The following is a 21,366-nucleotide window of genomic DNA, read 5'->3' as shown; positions in this document are numbered from 1 at the left end:
TCAGATGGGAGTTAGGGAATCTTTTACACTAATACTAAACTTGCACAAGAGTGCATCTTCTTGTATAATCCAGGTGTCAGGATTCACTGCAGCCGAGGGATAATGCACAGCAGGTGCATCTCCTCCATGACTACCTCACTTTCTCATATGCCCTTGTACAATAGTTATGAGTGTCTGCAAGTGGAACCAAACAATGATGAGGATGATGGCCCATCTAGGTTGGAGGTGTTGCCAAGATTAAGCCAGCCTATGTCCCTTGTAAAAACCACCCGCAGTAAGAAAAAAGGAGGGATTGTTGTCATAGGAGACTCTCTTCTGAGGGGAACAGAAGGCCCAACATGCCAACCAGACGCACTTCTTAAGGAAGGGTGTTGATTCCCTGGAGCCCAGGTTAAAGATGTTATGAGAAAACTTCCTACCCTAGTACAGCCCTCAGATTATTAGCCATTATTGTTTTTTCATGTAGGTAGCATCAAGAGATTTCAGGGCCTTGGGATGACTGGTTAAGGAATCAGGAGCACAAGACTCAGCCACCTGGCTCCATGACTGGTGTCACTGGCAAAATTCTGGATTTTTCAATCACATGTCAGGCTACACAACACCAGGCCTGCTGGTGACAGATGGGATATACCTTTCTCAAAGGGGGAAAAGGATCTTTGCACAAGAGTTAATGGGGATCATTGAAAGAGCTGTAAACTAGATATGAAGGGGGAAAGGGCTAAAACCAGGCTTACTAGTGATATGCCATGGGGCTGCATGCCAGTGTTTGAGGGATGATGTGCTAGTGAGGTCCTTCAGATGGCCCCATGATATGCTAGGTGCACTGGAGCAGATTTGAAATGTCTCTATACTAATGCACACAGTGCCTCAGCCATCTCAGTGCGGGTAGAGGATGGAGATCCACACAGCAGCAAAGACACAGAGTTTGGTGCATTAGAAACCATGGAGGCCCCTGAGAACAGTCACATAGGCATTAGGGCTTCTTCCCCAAAAAGGTGGTAGGATCAATAGCCCAGCTGAAGTGCATCTAAACCAGTGCACGCAGCAGGAGCAACATACAGGAGGAGCTGGAAGCCATTGTACAGCTGGAAAACTATGACATAGTTGCAATCATGGAAACACGGTTGGATGACTCGCACAACTGGAGTGCTGCAATGGATGGCTTATAAACTCTTTAGAAGGTATAGGCAAGGAAGGAAGTGGTTGTGAGGTAGCCATGTATGTTAGGGAGTGTTTTGATTGCCTAGAGGCTGACAATGGTGATAAAAGGGTCAAGTGTTCATGGGTAAGAATGACGGGAAAGGCCAATAAGGCAGATATCATGATGGGAGTCTGTTACAGATGATTGAACCAGGATGAAAAGGCAGATAAAGTATTCTGTGAACAGCTGGGAGAAGTCTTGTGATTGCTAGCCCTTGTTCTTGTGAGGAACTTCAACTTACTGGATATCTGCTGGAAATACAATACAGCAGAGAGAAAACAATCTAGGAGGTTCCTGGATCATGTGGAAAATAACTTTCTGACACAGCTGGTGAGGGAGACAACTAGGGAAGGAGCCTCACCGGGCCTCTTGTTTGCAAACAGAGAAGGACTTGTGGAGTGATGTGATGGTTGGAGGCTGTCTTGGGCATAGCAATCACTAAATGATAAGAGTTTTTGATTTCTGGAGAAGTAAGGAGAGGGGTCAATAGAAGTGCTACCTTGGACTTCCAGAGGGCAGACTTTGGCCTGTTTAAGAGCCTCATCGACAGTACCTTGGGAGGCAGTCCTGAAGTGCAAAGGAGTCCATGAAGGCTGGACATTCTTGAAGAAGGAAATCTTAAAGGCCCAGGAGCAGGCTGTCCCTACATGTCGAAAGAGGAGCCAGCAGGGAAGAAGACCAGCTTGGCTGAACAGAGAAATTTGGCTGGAACTCGGGGGGGGGGGAAAAAAAAAAAAAGAGTTTATGACCTTTGGAAGAAGGGGTAGGCAACTCAGGATTACAAAGTTGGTGTGAGGTTATGTGGGGAGAAAATTAGAAGAGCCAAAGCTCAACTAGAACTTAATTTGACTACTGCAGTAAAAGACAGTAAAAATTGTTTCTATAAATACATTAGCAAAGGAGGACTAAGGAGAATCTTCATCCTTTGTTAGATGCAAGGGGAAACATAGTGACAAAGGATGAGGTACTCAATGCCCTCTTTACCTCAGTTTTTAATAAGACCATTTATTCTTAGGGTACCCAGTGCCCAAATCTGGAAGACAGGAACAGGGAGCAGAATAAAACCCCCATGAACAAAGAGGACCTGTGACACCACTTAGACATACACAAGTCTATGGGGCCAGATGGCCTCCCCTCAAGGGTACCAAGGGAGCTGGTAGAAGTGCTCATCAATCCACTTTCAATCATTTATCAGCAGTTGTGGCTAATCAGGAGGTGCCAGCTGACAGGAGATTAGCAAATGTGATGCACGTTTACAAGAAGGGCCAGAAAGAGGATCCAGGGAACTTCAACCCTGTCAGTCTGACCTCAGTGCTGGGGAATGTTATGGAGCAGATCATCTTTACTGCCATCACATAGCATGTATAGGACAACCAGGTGATCAGGTCCAGTCATGGGTTTATGAAAGGAAGGTCCTGCTTGAATAACTTGATCTCCTTCTATGACAAGGTGACCTGCTTCATAGACAATGCTATAAGGCTTGGGGAAGAGTAGCTGGAAAGCTGCCTGGTGGAAAAGGACCTGGGGGTGTTGATTGACAGCTGTCTGAATAGGAGCCAGCAGTGTGCCCAGGTGGCCAAGAAGGCCAATGGCATCCTGGCTTGTATCATGATTAATGTGGCCAGCAGGGACAGGGAAGGGATCTCACCCCTGTACTCGGCACTGGTGAGGCCACATCTCGATCCCTGTGTTCAGTTTTGGGCCCGTCACTACAAAAAGGACATTGAATGACTCGAGCGTGTCCAGAGAAGGGCAACGAAGCTGGTGCAGGGTCTGGAGCACAGGTCGTACGGGGAGCGGCTGAGGGAACTGGGGGTGTTTAGTCTGGAGAAGAGGAGGCTGAGGGGAGACCTTATTGCTCTCTACAACTGCTTGAGAGGAGGTTGTAGCAAGGTGGCTGTCAGTCTCTTCTCCTAAGTAACAAGTGATGAGAAGAAACAGCCTGAAGTTGTGGCAGGGGAGGTTTAGATTGGGTTATTAGGAAAAATTGCTTCACGGAAAGGGTTGTCAGGCATCGGAACAGGCTGTCAAGGGAAGTGGTTGAGTCACCATCCTGGAGGTATTTAAAAGATGTGTGGGCATGGCACTTAGGGACATGGTTTGGTGGTGCATTTGGCAGTGTTAGTTTTATGGTTGGATTCAATGATCTGAAGGGGGTCCTTCTAAACCTGAATGATTCTATGATACACTAACTGCACTGTCACAAATACAACTGACCACAGAGGGGAAAGGTTTTATCAGATAACAAACCTTGAGTCATCTGTGAGGTCTAGGGATCGTATCAGACTAAACCAATTTATTTCCTAACCTAAAGGATAGATAAGGACCATAGTGTGACTCTGAAGAAAAGAAAGATGCTTTGACAAAAATCTAAGACATAGACAAGGAATAGGAAAGCATCTTAGGCTGCCGCTCCCTGTTCATAATTTTGAAATGTCTTGGTGCTATGAAAAGCCTAGGGGACATGCTTTTTTATTCCATAATGACAGCAAGGTAAAGATGGTCAGTAAGATGGCTAGAAGATCCTTCTGAAGATTCGGTGGGCAGTGCAGGGCAAGGCAGGGCAGGGCCACTTTGCTGAACCTGTATTTTCAAATACTTATCTTCAAGTCCAAGGTAGTCATCATACTCCCTCTCTGCCACCAGGAAAGAGCACATTGCTCTCTTCCCTTCCCAGGACAGGTAAAACAGTCCTGTATCTTAAATTCCTGGCAGAAATCTTGCTTGGTACAGGAGATAGCAATGAGAGAGTGCAGTGGATGGAGCATGCGTTGCACCATCCCTGTGTTTCTTCAGCTCAATCTCAGAATTAAGACTGCTTGTGGGAACTGGTAAAACCTGTCCTATAGCAGTGGATGTTTCTCAGTTCCTCTGAAATTCTGCCTGCCATAGAGTAAAGCCTGAGATTAAACGCATGAGTGGTCACAGCCAAATTCCTTGCTTAATTTTGCCTCACAATAAACCTGATACTGTGTTACCTCCACAGTGCATTGTGCTGAAAGAGCCCTTGTGATGCTCAATGTAGAAAGGTGATGGTAAGTCACGCGTGCTATGGGTAAGTGCTAAAAAAACCATACAAATCCCATACACATGGCTGGGTCAAATGCTGCATGAACACTGTCAACTGTGACTGTCCACTTTTGTTCTACAAGACAAAAGGTTAATAGACTGTATTTCCTGAAGCTTGAAAAGCAGCTCCAAAATATACAAAAAGCTAACACCAGTCACTTATAAAAGCATACAAAAGTACAAATATTAACAAATTCAGTGAAACTGTGAGTAGTTCCCGAGAAAGCAGAAGCTAACACAGTCCCCTGCTGGAAAAACACTGTAAAAACCTACTATTTCTGTATCACTCAGTATGTCTACAGCAAATGCAGAGCTGTCATAGGCTGCTTGACAGGCAAAAGATGTCTAACAAAACCTAAGCAATACACCAGCTAAGAAAACAAACAAACAAACAAACAATTGGGGGAATCTCATCATGCCTACCTATAACATCAGATTGGACATTAGAAAAAAGATTCTTCACGAAGAAGGTGGTCGGTCACTGGAGCAGGCTCCCAGGGCAGTGGTCACGGCCCCAGGCCTGTCAGAGTTCAAGGAGCATATGGACAATGCTGTTAGTCATAGGGTTTAGTTTTAGGTAGTCCTGTGAGGAGCAGGGAGTTGGGACTTGATGATTCTTATGGGACCTTTCCAACTTGAGATATTCTATGATATCCTGGGTATCACGTACCACACTTCACATTTCTGGGACTGGTGCACAGCAGTAGGTAAAAGTTTTCTCACTGTATCAGTCTCTATTGTCTTTTACATGTCAGCCTAAAACCATCCTCATGATCAGACTCACTGCTTATGTGGAGTCTGAAGGACATGGTGAGATATGCACAGGGCCTTAACTACCCAGGGCTTGTTAGCAGTGCCATGTTAATTGGAAAGCCAGCCAATATCCCTGCAGGTGTACACAGCCAGGCAAATGGGAGACCAGACAGATTCATGGCTGCTCAAGACTGTTCTTGGGGTAAAAGCACAGAAGTAAGCTCTGCCATGCATAAAGAAGAGCCTGTGCATGTTCAACTGAGGAAGGGAACAACATCAGTGAGGACTTTCAGGAACTAATGGGAGCACCTGAGCAAATCTTGGACTACAATGATCTGCACTGGGTGACACAGTTAAACTTCACAGTAACTAGCTCATTCCCTTCTAACACTACAAGAATTAGATTTGGGCCTGAGTGGTGGCTTAAGGACAGCCACTCAGGAGGTTTAGTTCCAAATCCAGGCTCATATCATCCCCTTCCATGATGATACTTGATTCATATGAATTAAAAGAGAAAGCTCAAGTGCAGAGCACACAAGGTGAAATACAGCAAGCCTACAGCCCTTTTCCAGATTATGAAGCACACCCTGCAGAGCAAATTAATCTCAACATTTCTCCGAAGTGCAAACTCCACACTTCTAGGACCCTTCAGCATCAGCACTGTGGGACTTGTGGCACACATACAGATACACACACATTTCACCCACACCTCTCCTGACTATTTAGGCCTCTCACTCCCTTAATCAACAGTTGTTACATGCTCCTTCCTTTCCCATTTCCTGCCCTATCATAGCAAACAAAGGTGTCCACTGCGAGTGGCTAACAGCAGGTTGTGCACCTAAATTTCTGAGCCTACTGGGTGTAGCAGCTTCAAGAGGATGTAAATTAGATACATCTTGGACAAGCAGGAGCAGTTCAGGACACAGCAGCTGAATCCCTCAGCCAAAATGGTGGTGCCTCAAGGAAAGCATATTTGAGTGCCACAGTGAGGAAAAGGTGTGAGAAACAGCCCAGTGAACACTCAGGTCAGAAAAGGAGGGGGAGGAGGTGCTCCAGCTGAAAGACTGCAGGCCATGGAGATGGCTCCCACCAGAGCAGGAAAGAGGAAGTGTAACAGACAGACCACAACTCCCATGCCCCTGTGCAAAACAGGAATGAAGTTCAGTCTGGAAAGGAGGAGTGGGGTAAAGGCGACTTAGTTTTTTTCTTTGCTGCTCACCATCCAACTCTTCAAATGGCAAGAAATTAGTGTATTTTATCTCAACCCACAAGCTTTTCCTTCTTATTCCCTCTCCCATCTCCTGCTGAGGAAGAGCAGTAAGAGAGCAGCTGAGTGAGGGTCTGGCAGCCAGCCATGGTCAACCCACCACAATAACACACACCCAAAAAGAAAATTCCCAAAACACTTAAGGTGACAAGTAAACAACAGTTTCAAATTATGGAAAAAACCCGTCTTTACAGTGATGAACCAAGAGAAAAGTTGGAAAATAGGAGATCTCTTCTGACAGAAGTTATAAGATGCTACACAAAGTCCTCTCTTCTTTTTAAGTACACGCCCTTGCTAAACTAAGTTGAATAGATGTATTATTTTCACACACCTAAGCTCAGTTATTCAAATGCCTTGTCCAAAGCCTGAAACCATCTTTCCAAATAGACTCCCTACACTTTCCTTTACCCATCCCATCATCCTGCATAAAGCAATACTGATGATGCTCCTACTATAAAAATCATCCTCCTCCCCTATTTCAGATAGCACTCACCAAACGATATCCCTATGATACACACTTATCACAAATTTCAGGTCTACTCAGATAAATCGTGCACGTAGACATGTATTTTAGTTTATTTATGCAGCGTTTTGATGTACTATTGTTTCTTCCTTTCTACCCTTTCATTATCTTCTACCTTTGATCTCCATATCTTACATTACCCTAGCAGGTCAGCCTGCCAAATAAAGTAAAAATTCCTCAGTGCAAGACAGTTAAGATCATCCTTTTCACCCTTCTAAACAACCCTTGCTTTGTTTTGTTTTCCAGACATCAATCCACTATTATAAAAGACTATGAAAACCCCTTTCAAGATAGTGTATCAACCATTAAATAACAGGTTATTTATATGAAAGGTTAAAAAATTACAGCAATTTTCCCTCTTAATCTCATAGCCCACATATTAGATGAAATGTAACACTTCATAGGGTAGGGGAAAAATCATGGTTTAATTACAACAATGTAGCATAAACACTTTAGTAGTCGATACCAAGATATTATTGTGACATATAAACTAAACTTGAGTTCTCCACAGATACCGTAAACAGACACTCTAAATTCCCTAATGGTTGGCATTAAGAAGGTTTGTACAAAGGCAGTCAGTTGTTCAGTCTTTAAGATGTCATGACATGGTGAGACAAACACGCATACATCAGTAAGTACAGAGAAATGTTATGCTACATTTTGGACAGTTCAGAACTGAAAGTGCTTCACATCTATAGGATAAGAAATGGCTTCATCTCCTCATCCCTAAATGATGAGAGCAAAGAAATAACCCTTTAATAGGTTAAATAAACAGTGCCCCATTTATCCATGCTTATATAAAGTTTCCAACAATTCAGAAGGTCCATCGTGAAATTTACAATCTATATACAGTATAACAAATTGTCAAAGAAAAAAGTTCAGATAACTCCTTGGTTCCCAAAAGCCTGAAGCTCACTCTCTGCACTAGAGACAAAAGCTACCTACAATACTAGGTGGTTTTTTTTTCCTTTCGTATGTTTTTTTTCTTTTTTTTTTTTTCTTTTTTTTTTAAAATTAATCATCCCAATCCATCTTGAATAAAATCAGTCCCTAAATCCTGGTCATGTTTAACAACTGCTTAGTCCCAGTGTTTAAGGCATGTTCATTAGATGTCAGTATGGGGGTACTGTCAGAAATTATAATAATCACAGGTACTAAGAGTCAGCAAATTTACATAGCAACGCCACTCCTTACATTATAATGTAAAACAAATTGTTATGATGCAAGTTGTTCCTGAGTTAAAAGTTGCTAAATACTGCTAAGATTAATGTTTTCCTTTTATACTTCTTCCTCTGGAATGTCCTTTCACATATGCTCAACTGAAAATTAAAATTCACTTTGAAAATAGCTTGAATGTCAGAAAGTAAAAATGTTAGCAAAATTCTAATTACATCGGCATTCCCAAATCTAAATTTAGCCAAGATGCTATGAATTTGCAGGGTTTAGTATCACTTAGCTTTTAGCAAGAGCATTTTCTAAATATGAAGCTAAATATAAATGTCAGTACACATTTTTGTGCAACTGCAAACAACAGGAAAAGATTTTGGTATGAAGAATTATCATAAATTTAAAGTTCCGTGAATATAGCTAACTCTGACACATTGTTTTCTTACACAGTCTCCTCGTTTAAAGGAAGACATTTTAAAATTATAGAAACACAAATTAAAATACCTGCAAATGTATTCAGCTTCTTAAATCAGACAACTAATTGTCTATTCAGATTCTTAAGTATCCATTCCCAGAGAATTGTTTCTCAAGTATGTAATCATTGACATTTTCCTATTTAAAAAAGCCGTTCTTGGCTGAGAAAAGTGGAAGCTTTAAAAATAGATTTTTCATTAGATTCAAAATGTGCATGATAATTCTTACCACCCTAATCATCCTGGCTCCAACTTATTAAAGTTCATATAAACATTTGTTCAAGTCTGACCATTAAATTTGTCAGGAGTTAAAGGACACTAGAATGACAGGATGACAAAAGGTGCGACTCAGGTCTGTTCTATACCTGCACTTCTGACAGCCAACTGAAGAAAATCCCCCTCAGAAAAACTGCACCGTCTGGAGTTTAATCCAAAGTTTGAAACACAATGAGCTTTAATGGCATTAGTATTTTAAGTGCTCCAACTGAAGCTCACCATTTGCAGTGATGTAGCATCTCCTACTTTAAATACAAGAAAAGACTGCAGTAATTGCACCTATTACACTAGGGAATAAATGTTAATTTATGTATTTTCAAATCTGTCAGCAGTGCAAATTCTGAACTACAGTATGATTGAAAAAAAAAAAATAATTCTTATTTCCAGATTTGTTTCCATTTAAATCCTAGCAGGACAAAAACCAGCAGCATGCTGAGATAATAGGGTGGGAAAGGAATGACTGCTTCCACAGTCTGGGAATTACAGAGTCTTATATAGTGGTATAGAAACAAAGCTCTGAATGAAGTTTGGCCTAGCCCATGTGTCTTATGCACAAAGGTTATCTAAAATTTAATTGTTATGACCATAAAATATAAATAGCAACAATTTATTCACAAAATTCTGGATTAGAATGATTTTTTGTGTGTTAAACTGTATGATCTATTAAATTATCAGCCAGCTGTATGTTTAAGCACAACAATAGAAAATGTAGTACATAAACACCTAAAAATCACAGTCATAAAAAGGAGGCAAGTACATCAGTCTTTTGGTGCCTAAAGTACAACAGATTAGTCTGTCAAACAAGTGTACACGAACGTGAATCATGGGTGTTAGTTTTGTTAAAAATTGTTTCTACTGTCAATAAGCAATTTTCTGTATTTTAATACTGTTCTTAAAGAATTGTAAACTGTTTAAAAATGTACGCACAGACATAAATAACAGTGAAAGATTTAAATACAGTGGTCAATAGGAAAAACAGGCTTTTAAATCTGCATGTGTGATGAGGGGGTAATTTGGAAAAAATCCACAATTACCCACAAAGAACTCTAACCTTTCTTAGGTAAGACAGTACTGCCGTCATTTCTAACACTTGTGACCATTATAATAACAAGAGAAAAAAATAACATATCAGCCCTGATACATCAATTACATATGCATTCAAAATTACAGATATTTACAAGAAAAATATATATTTAATTAAAAAGCCACTGAAAAACATGGACTTTTAGTCAGGTGCTGCAAAATGAGGTAATTTAGATGCAAACAAATTAGTTTAGTAGAGTTCAGGATCCATGGTCTCCACACTTAAAAGTACAGATTGCTTCAGTAAATGGCTTGACTGTTTCTATGTGTTCAGAGCAAGAAATCACTAGATCCAGTTAAATCCTGTTTTGTAGTGCTCTTGATGCAACACTGACTAATGTCAGAAGGCTTCCCAGCTCAGTTTTACAACTGGTCTTTCAATAGAAAGAAAAAGGGGGAAAAAAAAAAAAAAAGTAAAAAATTAGTTATAAGTTGGTTTCATCCCAAGATGGATCATTCATGTTCTTTAGAACTTTTCTAACAAGCTTCTCCAAGTCCTTGCGAGCTCTTTGTTCTTCTTCTAATGATTTCTTCATCTTTTTGTTATCCTGTTTAATAGAAACAGAAATATTACTGGTTTATTGTTTATTTTTGTTTTGGTTTTTTCTAACAGATCTTTTCTGACCACACATACATTGTCAATTACAAATTCTGAAGGCTCTTCTCAGTGAGTCTACTAGTAGTAGCTGTTCAAGAGCAAAGCCTTTCATTAAAATTTCACGTTACACACAGTTACTTCACACAATGCAACAAAAAACATCAAAAGGAAACAGCTATTTCCTATTTATACTTAGGGGTCCCTTTATAATGCAAGTGCTAGTAACAGATGGCCAATAATCTTGAATTCTTCTCAAATCTGATCAATGAAGAGTAAAATATATTTGTCATTAATGAAGAAGGGAAATGGACCGATAAGAAGAATAAATACCCCCTCTAAGAGCCTCCTGTAATTATAACTAGTTCCTTAAACTTAATGCAAATTAACTGGCTTCATTAGGAAAGTAAATAGTTGAAAGGATTATCTTGAAAACCATTATGTTCTCTGCAAAGTGTTGTGTGACTAAATTTTAAACCAGACAGATGGCTACCAACAGTCTAAGAAGAATCTGAATTTCAAGGAACACCATCACTCTGCATGTGTATTAATGAGTGAGTCAGTTCTCAATATTTAGTACCATCAGGTAATATTGAAATACTGTGAATAACAGGACTGTAAGGATGTCACTGACCAAACCACAGTAACGCTTACATTGTTACACAGAGGCCAAGGTGATGTTGGCAAGAGCAGGGAAGCAACCAGAAGACAAGAAAACATCATAATAAGGCCCCAAGACAGCAAGTCTACAGGTCTTTAACTAACACAGGTCCACGATCCAGGAGTCCCACTGGACTCCCATCAGCTGTCATTCACAGACATTTCCAGAAACAGGACAGGATCAACAGCTGCCGTCTCATTAACTCTATTCCCTCCTCAAGTCTGCTGAGAAACTCAGGAATTTCATTCTTTTCTTGTAGGTAGAGACTGAATTTCTTTTCATTATTTATTTATTGCTAATTCAGGACTGCACTGTTAAAGTGTAGTGCCTGCGAAGCACCAGCTACAAATAGCCTATGGAAGTTGCTATAGGAGGAGTCCCACCTCGCTTGGTAACTCTCACCAACAGGCAGTCTGGTGCCTGCACTCCCACTATGTACTCCCAGAGAGCCTCTGTCCATAAAGCCCTTGGTTACTCGGGATCTTCCCAGCTCAGAGGTTATTTTTACCAATTCTCCAGCTGGCAACATCACAGCAGCAGACCAATAAATGCTTCTAAGCATCCTGATACACAAGAAAATTACCTCAAGCTTTAATAGGTCTTGGCTTTGGAAGATGCAAGATTCTGAAAAAAATTATCTATTTGAAAAGGCCAGAAAAGGGAGGTGTTGCTTGAAGTTCAGAAGGTGACATTTTATTTAGGGTCACAGAGATCTGTGGGGCCTCAGTGAGGCAGCATGATCATCCCTTGTACAAAAGCAGTCAGGCCACAGGAATTTTAGTGGGTTATTACTGCTGCTTGTACTACTTGCTGTCAAACTTGCATCAAACCTTGGATACACATGCTTTGTATGTTGAAAACAGCAAAATTTAAGTATTTAAGACATCAACTGTCCTATTTCAAAGAACATGTATGACATCCTTAAAAATACTGGGCATGCTTACAGATGGGCAAAGAATTCGGATTCATGTTTACAGCCAAAAACCTGAATTAATTCAAATATAAATCCATTTTACATTAACACAGGAGATTTTATCCAACTTCTGAGTCAGAACTGTTAGGGTCAGTTAGCAAATTCATACATTAGAGAGTGAAGATAATTTAATGTGTTTTCACCTACACTTTAAGCAATGTCTACATGCAGCAGCATTAACATGGTTTATAGAGGCTGTGTCCTGACAAGAAAAAGATATTTTTAAACACTCTAGATAATTAAAACATCACCTTCAGCTTTCATAGCAGCAACTCAGCTGAGATCTCGCACAATTCCCCAATGTGACAAAGCAGCACCCTAAGCTAACCTGAAGACCTCATTAAAAAAAGGACATGTGATAGACACTGAAAAGGACTCTCGTCTCTGGAAATGAGAGGTTTTAAACATTGATTTTTAAGAGATGTTCAGGTTACTGAAAGACTGTTATTAAAGGCCTAAATAGATACAGACATTTATACTACTAATTTATACATTCTAGAGCAAATACTATTTCACCGTCTCTATAAGCTTATTTTGCTGGTGATGCAGCAAAACTGAAATTGCCTAATGCTTTCAACATTTCACAAGTAGTAACATACAAAAGTAAATTAAATATAGCTTAGTAAGACTCCTCAGAGAGAGGATACTTAACACTATTCTCAAAGGTTGGTGCTCCAAAGACTGATGACAACCACAAAAAAGCATGCTTTTTGTCAAATCGGTATGTCTTTCAAAAGCAAATCTAGTCCAAAATTCAAGTCCAATCCTGTCAAAGTGAATCAACTTGCAAGCCATATTTATTTTTATAAGCCCTCCATCTTTCATTCTTCATGTCATTATAAATGCAGCAAGTTACCAACCTGTCTTAACTCCTGTACTTCATCCTTTAACGCATATACTGTGTCAACAAGGCTTCTAAAATGAAAAAAGACGAACTGTTACAACCGTTTTCAAAAATTAACGTCTGAATCTATTACACTAGACAAAACTGTTGGATGAAATGCATTAAAAAACCCCAAAATGACAGCTAATGGTTCATTTCAAACGTGTTAAAAACCCTATCTTTTATACTGATTCATATTCAGTAAGGCAAGGACCCATTACCTGCTTCTGCGACAGGATACACCTCTCAGGCACATATGGACCTATACTGGTCTCTGTACTACAGCTTTCTGTAATAGAACTGTATTTCATTTCCAGCCTACACCTTACAGAAAAAATAAATGATGCTATACACTAATTAGAAATAAGACACCAATTTAATACTGAAATCCTACAGTACTCAGAAAAATTGTATACAAGTGAAACATATCACTTTTCTTGGCACCAAATGAATAAACTGCATAGCATATACAAAGAAACTCAACAACAGGCATGTAAATGAAGGCTAACTAAAGTACCAGCAGCATCCTCCAAACAGCTCTGCTCCCTACTACAAATATATCATACACACACTACTATAATGGGAGATAGGAGGAAGAAGAAGAGTACAAAGTTTACTGGTTTAATCCATCATTCATTAAATGTTCTCTTACTTCTCTTCTATAACAGTCTGACCATTACTTTTAGTTTCTTCTACAATAATTTTTTCTTCTTCAGGAAGCAGGACTTGAGGAGCTGACTCTTTACGGGAACCTGTTGTAAAAATAAATTACAAAATGAGCAATTCATAAATATTGCTAGGGCGTTTTAAAGATTATGATTTCATTCACTGCATGATACACTTGCATGACCAAGGTATATCATTTTCCATTTCCCCCTTCCCTCCACACACACAAGTTACTGATGCATTTTTTACACTTGAAACCACAGCCTTACAACAACAAAAAAAATTGTCTGACGTTCCTATACTGTGGCTGACATAAGTCCTGTGTCAATGATGGGGATGCTACACTGTTCAAACAGCGCACTGCTCAACTACCAGTAAAAGCTATACAAATTCACCATAGCTGACTCTGAAAGAGACAGATGTGTTTAAGTAACAGTGATTTAAGCCTCAAGGACAGATTCTGATCTCGCACTGATACAAATCCAAGAAATAGTTCCACTCTAAATCAGTTAATCAGTAAGGAGCAGAATAGTGGTATCAAATGATACAGTGATGGAAGAAAAAAAAAAGTTAAACCCCTTTCCCCTGAAACACTATAAACACACAATTCTGTGTGCACACACATATTTATACACGTACTCTTACAGATAGCCTTTTAGTCCTACAATAAATTCCTGTGAAATCAAATACATACTTTGTGTTTAATAAATGTTTTTAAAAGTACTTGTTTGACAATAAAACCTCAAAACATTCCAACATCTTCCAAACATTTTCCACAATTGTTATAATTTGTAACACCAAGATAATACATATAGATTCTAAAGTAGTAGCTCTGAATCAAAAAATTTATAGCTCAGAGATGTGCATCCATTCATACATACATAAAGTATGTATACTAGAAACGTTAATTAGGCTGCAACAAATTACAAGCATTTTTTTTTAAAGAAGGTCTGTAAATAAACTGCTGTTTAAGCATTTGTTCAGAATTCAAGTACAGCAGATAAGGCATTAAAGTTTTTGCATATTTAAACCAAGATACCAGTTTTTACAAACAAGGTACCTTTGCCTATCAATTCACTGTAATGAACTTTCATTAATCAGGAATGTCTTAAGCCTACTACAGTTTGAACTGATAACTAGATACTACAGTGTGCATGCCTCTCATGAGAAATTAATTACCTCTTGCTGAACAGCTGCTTTGTGAAAAGAGTGCTTTTCTTTTAAAGTTCATGATAAAATACATAATCTAAACATGCACAAAAAAATTAAAGAACTCAAGCTCATCGAAAAATACTAACTTCCCCGACAGCTGCAGTCTTGAGTTCTGAACAATAAGCTTATAGGAACTATAGTTTAGCAGTACACGTTAAGCTAGTTAAACTATTTTAGCAAGCAATGACAAATGTCCTTTAATAAAGAAAAGTTTTCTTAAGCTGACAGTAAAGGTCCAACATATCGCTGTGTGATGGTCAAAATTTTATGGAACAATGGTAACTGCAGATTTGAGAACAGAATCTTGTCCTTAGAAGCTATAAGTTTTTCATCTTACAGAGTGAACGAGTCTTTTAAGGGTTAATACCCTTCCACTTATTTTCCAGGGAAGGAGCAACCCATAAAACAAGCACATCCAAACTCTGTATGGAGCTTAAGGACACTTCCCTGTTTGCGCTGTCAATCTCTTAATTGTAAAAAAAGGTCTTATGTTTAATTCAGTTCATTAGCTACTGTTCTGCTTATTAGCCTGGAAGCATAGAACACCAAGCTAAATGTTAATTTAGAAATTAATCAGCAATAGCTGCTAACAGATCACTACATTTTGGGTCTCTGTACCAACGTGGAGCACCTCAGCCCAGCACACACTGAGGGAGACACTGACCAGAGAGAACTGCCACACGTTTCTCACCCATGACTCCCTTCAAGCAAATGGAGCAGTGCATTGCATTTCTCTCTGCACAGAGCTGCATCCAACTGTCTGCCTGGTCAAAGTAACATGGGTCCTTGCAAAGCAGAAACAGCATGGAGTAGACAGCTTTAAAAAAAAAAAAAACGTCCCAGCTGTACAGTTACATACACACATGCATGTGAAACAGATGTCTATACCAGCATATCTTGATGTATGTACAGCATAGCACAGTAAACAATACTAGAGACACAGAACTCAGTTTCATTAAAAACAAAATGTTCACCAACATTATACAGACAAGAAAACCACACAGTACACATACACACTTCTACAGTGCAAAACTGTTGCTGTGAACACTGACCTTACTGTGCCACAAAACATTAACTACTGTGGAATTCAGGACATCACAAGTTTCACTCCTGCCTTCATTGCTCTGATACAAATAAAGTTGCATGACCAAGGGTATCTCAGAACCCTTGCTGCTCTTATGGTTTATACTTATGCAAAAACTTCCCACTTTCTCTTTTATCTTGGTTTGCTTCCTTTGAGTTTTGGTGGGGCGCTTTTGGGTGTTTTTTTTTTTCATTTGTGTTGTTTTGGGTTTTTTTTCCTAAACCCTACTAGCATTTGCTAAGTATCAAAGGTACAAACACACAGCATATCTAGCCTGCAACAAAGGACACTGTCATCAAATGAGTACGTGCACAGTAAGATCAGACTTGATGTGTCAAGTTCTGAAGGCAAAACAAAGCTACTTCACTGTCCTGCTTTTCTGCACCGTTTATACAAGAAGGTGTTTTGGTTGTGGGGGTTTTTTTTGTTTGTTTGTTTTTGTTTTTGTTTTAAGATGCATTTTTTGGCAATTATACATCTAGAAGGAACTTCAGAATCACCTCATTACTGGCACTTGGCAATATTCCCTAAATTGCAATTTATGTCTCCACCAGGTTCTTTATGTCTTATTCTCTATGTGACCACTTCTCTTCAGAAAATTTTACAAGCTACAGCTTCAGGACATGAAGAGAGGTTTGTGTTATAGCACAGTGGGTATTTCACACAGAGTTGTATTAGAAGGACAGTCTAGGAAGTTCCTGCCACTTAGATAATCCTAAACACCTCTTTGAGACGTATTCCAGATTTTCATGAATTAGGGCAGAAGGATAAAAAGTTACTTTGGTTTGCTGTATCTGCAACTCCTCAATCCTAAACATCCAAGTTCCACACTGAATTTTATTACGAAACACTACACAGTCTCATTCCAAGTCAAACAGGCCAAAAGACAATGTTTAAATTGACCTCCAACAATCCTGGCCCTAAATGACCTTGAAAGAATACAACCAAAAGTACTAAGTTTACTAGGGAGAATAAGGGAAAAAAAAAAAAAAAAAAGAGACGAGCCTCTCCCCCCAGGCTTTACAATACAGGATTTCATTTTCTTTTCCTTTTTTTCAGGGTACTGGGAGAAGTAAGGTGAATGGGAGAAGAAAGGATGTTTGGCAAACCCAGACAATTACTTCAAGGTTAGCAAACAAGCATTAAGGCTGAATAAGTTGCCCTAATTTTTCAATGGGGAACTCCTAAATCCAGGGTCTTGGAAGAATGATCCCACTGTTCGGAAGTCTGTTGCATATTTAAGGTAAACCAGCTGACCACTATGATCAAGATTCCATCAATTGAATTTCATCATGAAAATAAAGGTATCTATAGAATATTAATATATCTCCCAATCCTAGAGTGGAGAATTAGCATGCTTTTTACCAATATGGTATCCTGAATTATAGGTTTAGCAAATTTAGCCTCCAGGGTGAAACAAATAATAACACAGCCCACCTGCATTCAGACCAGGGCTAGAGACCTTTGCAATACCCACTGAATAATATAGTGCAACACCCATGTTACAAGAACAGGCCTGGGGTTAACAGCCCCCTGTGCTTTTAATTTTCAGTGTCTGATCCCTTTTTCAGCCTAATCAATCAGCCAGGCCAGTAAGGAGTTCTGAGCATTTCTGGAAACCAGGAAAGCTGTTCGGATATTACGTGGCTGAAAGACTTCATGACATAAGTCTACTTTATACTAGTCTGAAACCAGTAGAATATCACTCCCATCCCTGGAGTACAGTCTTAACACCGAAACAGGAAGAAACCAGAGTGCAGACTGAACGCCATAGAGGTTCTCAGTGATGTTTGTCTACAAGCATAACTGCACAACCCCAGCCTTTTATTCACTATCCTCCAAAGGGAGCAGGACATGTTAAAAAATGATTGATATGGTACCATGACGGTTGCTCACAGAAGCCAGGCTTCAGAAGGAGCTGTACTGGCAATCAGTCTGGTCCTCTGTTCTGAATCATTTAGCAGACACACGTGAAGAGAGTCCAGAAGTTTTGCACAGATCTTAACACATCAGGCAGGAGGGAAGGAAGGAGAAGAAGGGGGATGAAATTCAGATACCTTTTCACTTTAACCAGATATTAAGTCTCCGCCTATGTTCAAAGACCTTGTCTGTTCAGGAACCACTTAAGCCAACAGTAAAATGGAGGTGGGTATTCACATCACCTACTTAAAAGCAGCTAACCTTAGGGCCTCAGTTAAAAGCCAGCTCTCCCCAGTCAATCAAGAACAGGGTTCCCTCCTCAAGCTGGCCATTTGGAGAAGGCTTACAACCTAGGTCCTTGCACAGTGATACTCTACAAAAAGTTTGCCTTCTTCCACTGACTACGAGGGTCCTAATATAAGCTATGGAAATTAGATGTGTGGTGATGGCAATTAATTTTAAGAAATGCACAACATAATTTGAGGCCATCAGCAATAATTCTTGTTGCACAGGTTTTAAGTATTGCTATTTTCTTCGCTTTTTCATATCCATATTAGAGAGGTAAGGAGGGGAACAAGGCACAGTAAAGGTCAAAATTAGAAACAGAATTTGTAAAGACAAAATTCTGTTTTTTCCCAACTCTACTAGGCTCTCTTCATAAGCTAAGAAGCTCTTCAAAATTATTTGCTTGAGCTTCAAATACAGAAGGCTGGCTTGCAACTGAAAAAGATATGTGCATACATACAACCGTTTAGATCTACCATTAGCCACTGGTAAGTACAGATGTGTAAATTTCCTGGAGAAGCAAATGTTAATCAGAAAATAAGAATTACTTGTCATTTAAAACATTCAGGGTTTCATTGCATTAGTTACATTAAATATGTTAAAGCGAATGAGCAGACCTGCCAAATTAACCTTCTCTTTCTCAGTGAATCTTTAATGAGGTCCTAATAGGAAGAATCCTAAAAATGGTGTTCCCAGCTCCACGCATGTTGAGATTAAAGCACTGAAAAAAAAATTACTTCTTGCTACATATCTGCCAAAGTCAAAAGGGAGCCCTTTAATATCTTTGTACAGATAACAACATATCAGAATCCAAACATCAGGCCAAACTTAAGTTCACTGTATAAAATACACCATTGTTTGCAAATTCTTAGGAGTAACAAGAAAGGTTTTGGCATGAAGTTGTCTGGGTTTTTTCAGTGATACACAAATAGGAAAAACCCCACATGACTCAAGATGACAGATCTACACAGTTTACAGCAAAATGTTTTGACAAGTAAAATGAAAATAATTAAAGTGGACTGAAATGCATACAACTCCATACGTAAGTGTTAATCACATAAGAACAGAATGAGGAGTTTGAAAGACAGATACGCCATCTGAAGAAGTGGGATATTTCTAAGACAACATTTGGAAAGTACTATCCCACTAAACTGCTATATTTTACTAACCAATACAAAAACTTCCAACCAGAGGGCTGTAGGGCTACAACTAGAGCTGCTACAATCACAGCAAAAAAATACTAAGACCTTTTAATAGAAATAGGTGATTACTTTGTTTATTCTGATGTAAGCAATTTAGTATGTATATTTTGATACTGTTTTATTTAAATATACTTAAATATGAGCATCTTTTAAGTAGAAACACTCAAGATAACTCTTCTTTTAAAGAGAAAAATGTTGTAATATTGAATCTTGAAAATAGGTAAGGTGATAGAAATCAACATCATATTAATAAAATTTCTCTCTAGTAGCTAGACCTGCAGAAGTATGTTTTAGATTGTTCCAGTAATTCAGCCCATGCTTTTACTGAGAATACACCAATCCAAAAAATGAAAAAGAATAAAATAAAATCATTTAAGGGAAGAGGGAGGCAACAGAAGAACATTCTATAGATGTCAACATCTCTGAATAGTTACTTAAAAAAAAAAAGAGGATACAGAAGGATACATACTTCATGTTACATTGAATTTCCTGTAGTTGTCAACTACATTAAACAAAGATTACACACTTATGTCAAAAAAGCTCTTTCAATTCAGCATCTGATTCCTCCGGGAAGAAGAGGGGGAGAGAAAGGAGGCATGGGCAGAAGAGGAAGTTAAGTGTGAAGTTACAGGTTATGCTGTCCTTTCCCCCTGTGTAATAATTAAATATTAAAGTCACAGTCTATCAAATTAAAAATTTATTTCAACTGTACATAACAGATGTCCTTTTTATATAAAACAAAACACTTAATTGATATATGCAACCACAAACAATATGCATACTGTACAGTACAATGCAACATTCAGATATACATCCATTTTATATTTTCAAACGGCAGTCACCTACTGAAGATGGCTTCTCCCATTCACAAATGAAGTGCACAATATATATTATTTTTCCTATGTTTTACGTCACTATATACACATTACTGTGTTTTGGCAAGATTATGCAAAACACCCAATTAATATTGGTTGGTTTCAACTTATAGCAAATACTAATTAATGGAAACACTGTGTAAGCCACGTGAAGAGGGGCTGACAATGGCTTGAACCTACCTTCCAATTCAGTTTCTCCATCCTTCCAGTGTATTTGTAACTGTACACATATAATTTACAGAATTGCATAAACATAAGGTACTATTATTACCATGACTAAAGTTTCACAAAAATAGAAACACTGAACCTTTGGACTGAATACCACCATTTCCACATTTGCTTCCCCCCCCGCCCCGCCCCCCAAGCATTTTGCATTAATATTCCTGATCAGTTCACAATAGCTTATGGCCTGTAACACTGAAGACATGGAATGATTTTAAATGCATGATGATGTTAATATGAGGATACAAAATATGAGAGATCCTAATTATGATAATAGCTAATAACTTAAATGCTACAATAACTAATGGTGGTAAACTGTCAAAGCTTTGGTGCATAGAAGGTCAATAAAATCTTCAGATCTAGATAGCAAAACATTCTGTGTGATAAGGAAAATTCAAGTGCAACAACTGTATTACAAACTCATATTTACACTATATAACATGAAACAGACATAAGGAATTATTGTTTATCCAATGCAGAAAACATTATTCAACTAGAACACCACAGCTTAAGAAACAGGAAAAAAAACCCAATCCATACTTTCCATATATGTTTAAAAAAAAAAAAAGCCAAAACAAAACTGAATGAAAGAAAGAGGGGAGTGAAGTGAGTTACAGATGTGCTGTGGAATGGTATGGAGCACACATACTTATTTCTCTAAGCAACACTCCTCCACTTTGAAAGAAGTTCAGCATACACCAGTTCCTGGTCACTATATTAATACATGACTAGTAGGAAAAACGTACCCCTGAAAACCCTCCTCAGTAAGCACTGCTGCTTTTGTTAGTCACATATTTGAATGCCAACAACAGTGAGAGAGGATAAAGCAGGTGATCAAACAAGACTGCAAGTAAATCTGCAGATGTGAACTGCTTTGAAATAGCTTCTCCACGCTGACCACCTTCTGGAATCATGCACGTCTAGCAATTGCTAACTATCTGATCACGTAACCTGCAGAAATGTATTAATTATCTTT

General features: G+C 38.9%; 1 protein-coding gene across 8 annotated transcripts in view; it reads right to left on the bottom strand.

The window, feature by feature from the left end:
• Positions 1–7,219: 7,219 nt before the first annotated feature.
• The window catches only part of ARHGEF7 (Rho guanine nucleotide exchange factor 7), a 95,999-nt gene continuing 81,852 nt past the window's right edge, over positions 7,220–21,366 (bottom strand). For 6 of the 8 annotated variants that reach the window (XM_026862805.1, XM_026863120.1, XM_026862545.1 and 3 more), the window contains 3 exons: positions 13,577–13,676; positions 12,902–12,956; positions 7,220–10,360 (listed from right to left, as the gene is read on the bottom strand). In XM_026862805.1, coding sequence (XP_026718606.1) covers positions 10,238–10,360; positions 12,902–12,956; positions 13,577–13,676 — 278 coding nt within the window. In that variant the 3' untranslated portion in view covers positions 7,220–10,237. The remainder of the gene's footprint in view (positions 10,361–12,901; positions 12,957–13,576; positions 13,677–21,366) is intronic. The other 2 variants (XM_026862885.1, XM_026862718.1) reach the window with 1 other exon arrangement.

The sequence above is a fragment of the Athene cunicularia genome (assembly GCF_003259725.1).
Source record: "Athene cunicularia isolate RWA chromosome 1 unlocalized genomic scaffold, athCun1 chr1_part1, whole genome shotgun sequence".
NCBI lineage: Eukaryota > Metazoa > Chordata > Aves > Strigiformes > Strigidae > Athene > Athene cunicularia.
Note: the sequence above shows the minus strand (reverse complement) of the source record. Positions and strands in the feature narration are given on the sequence as shown.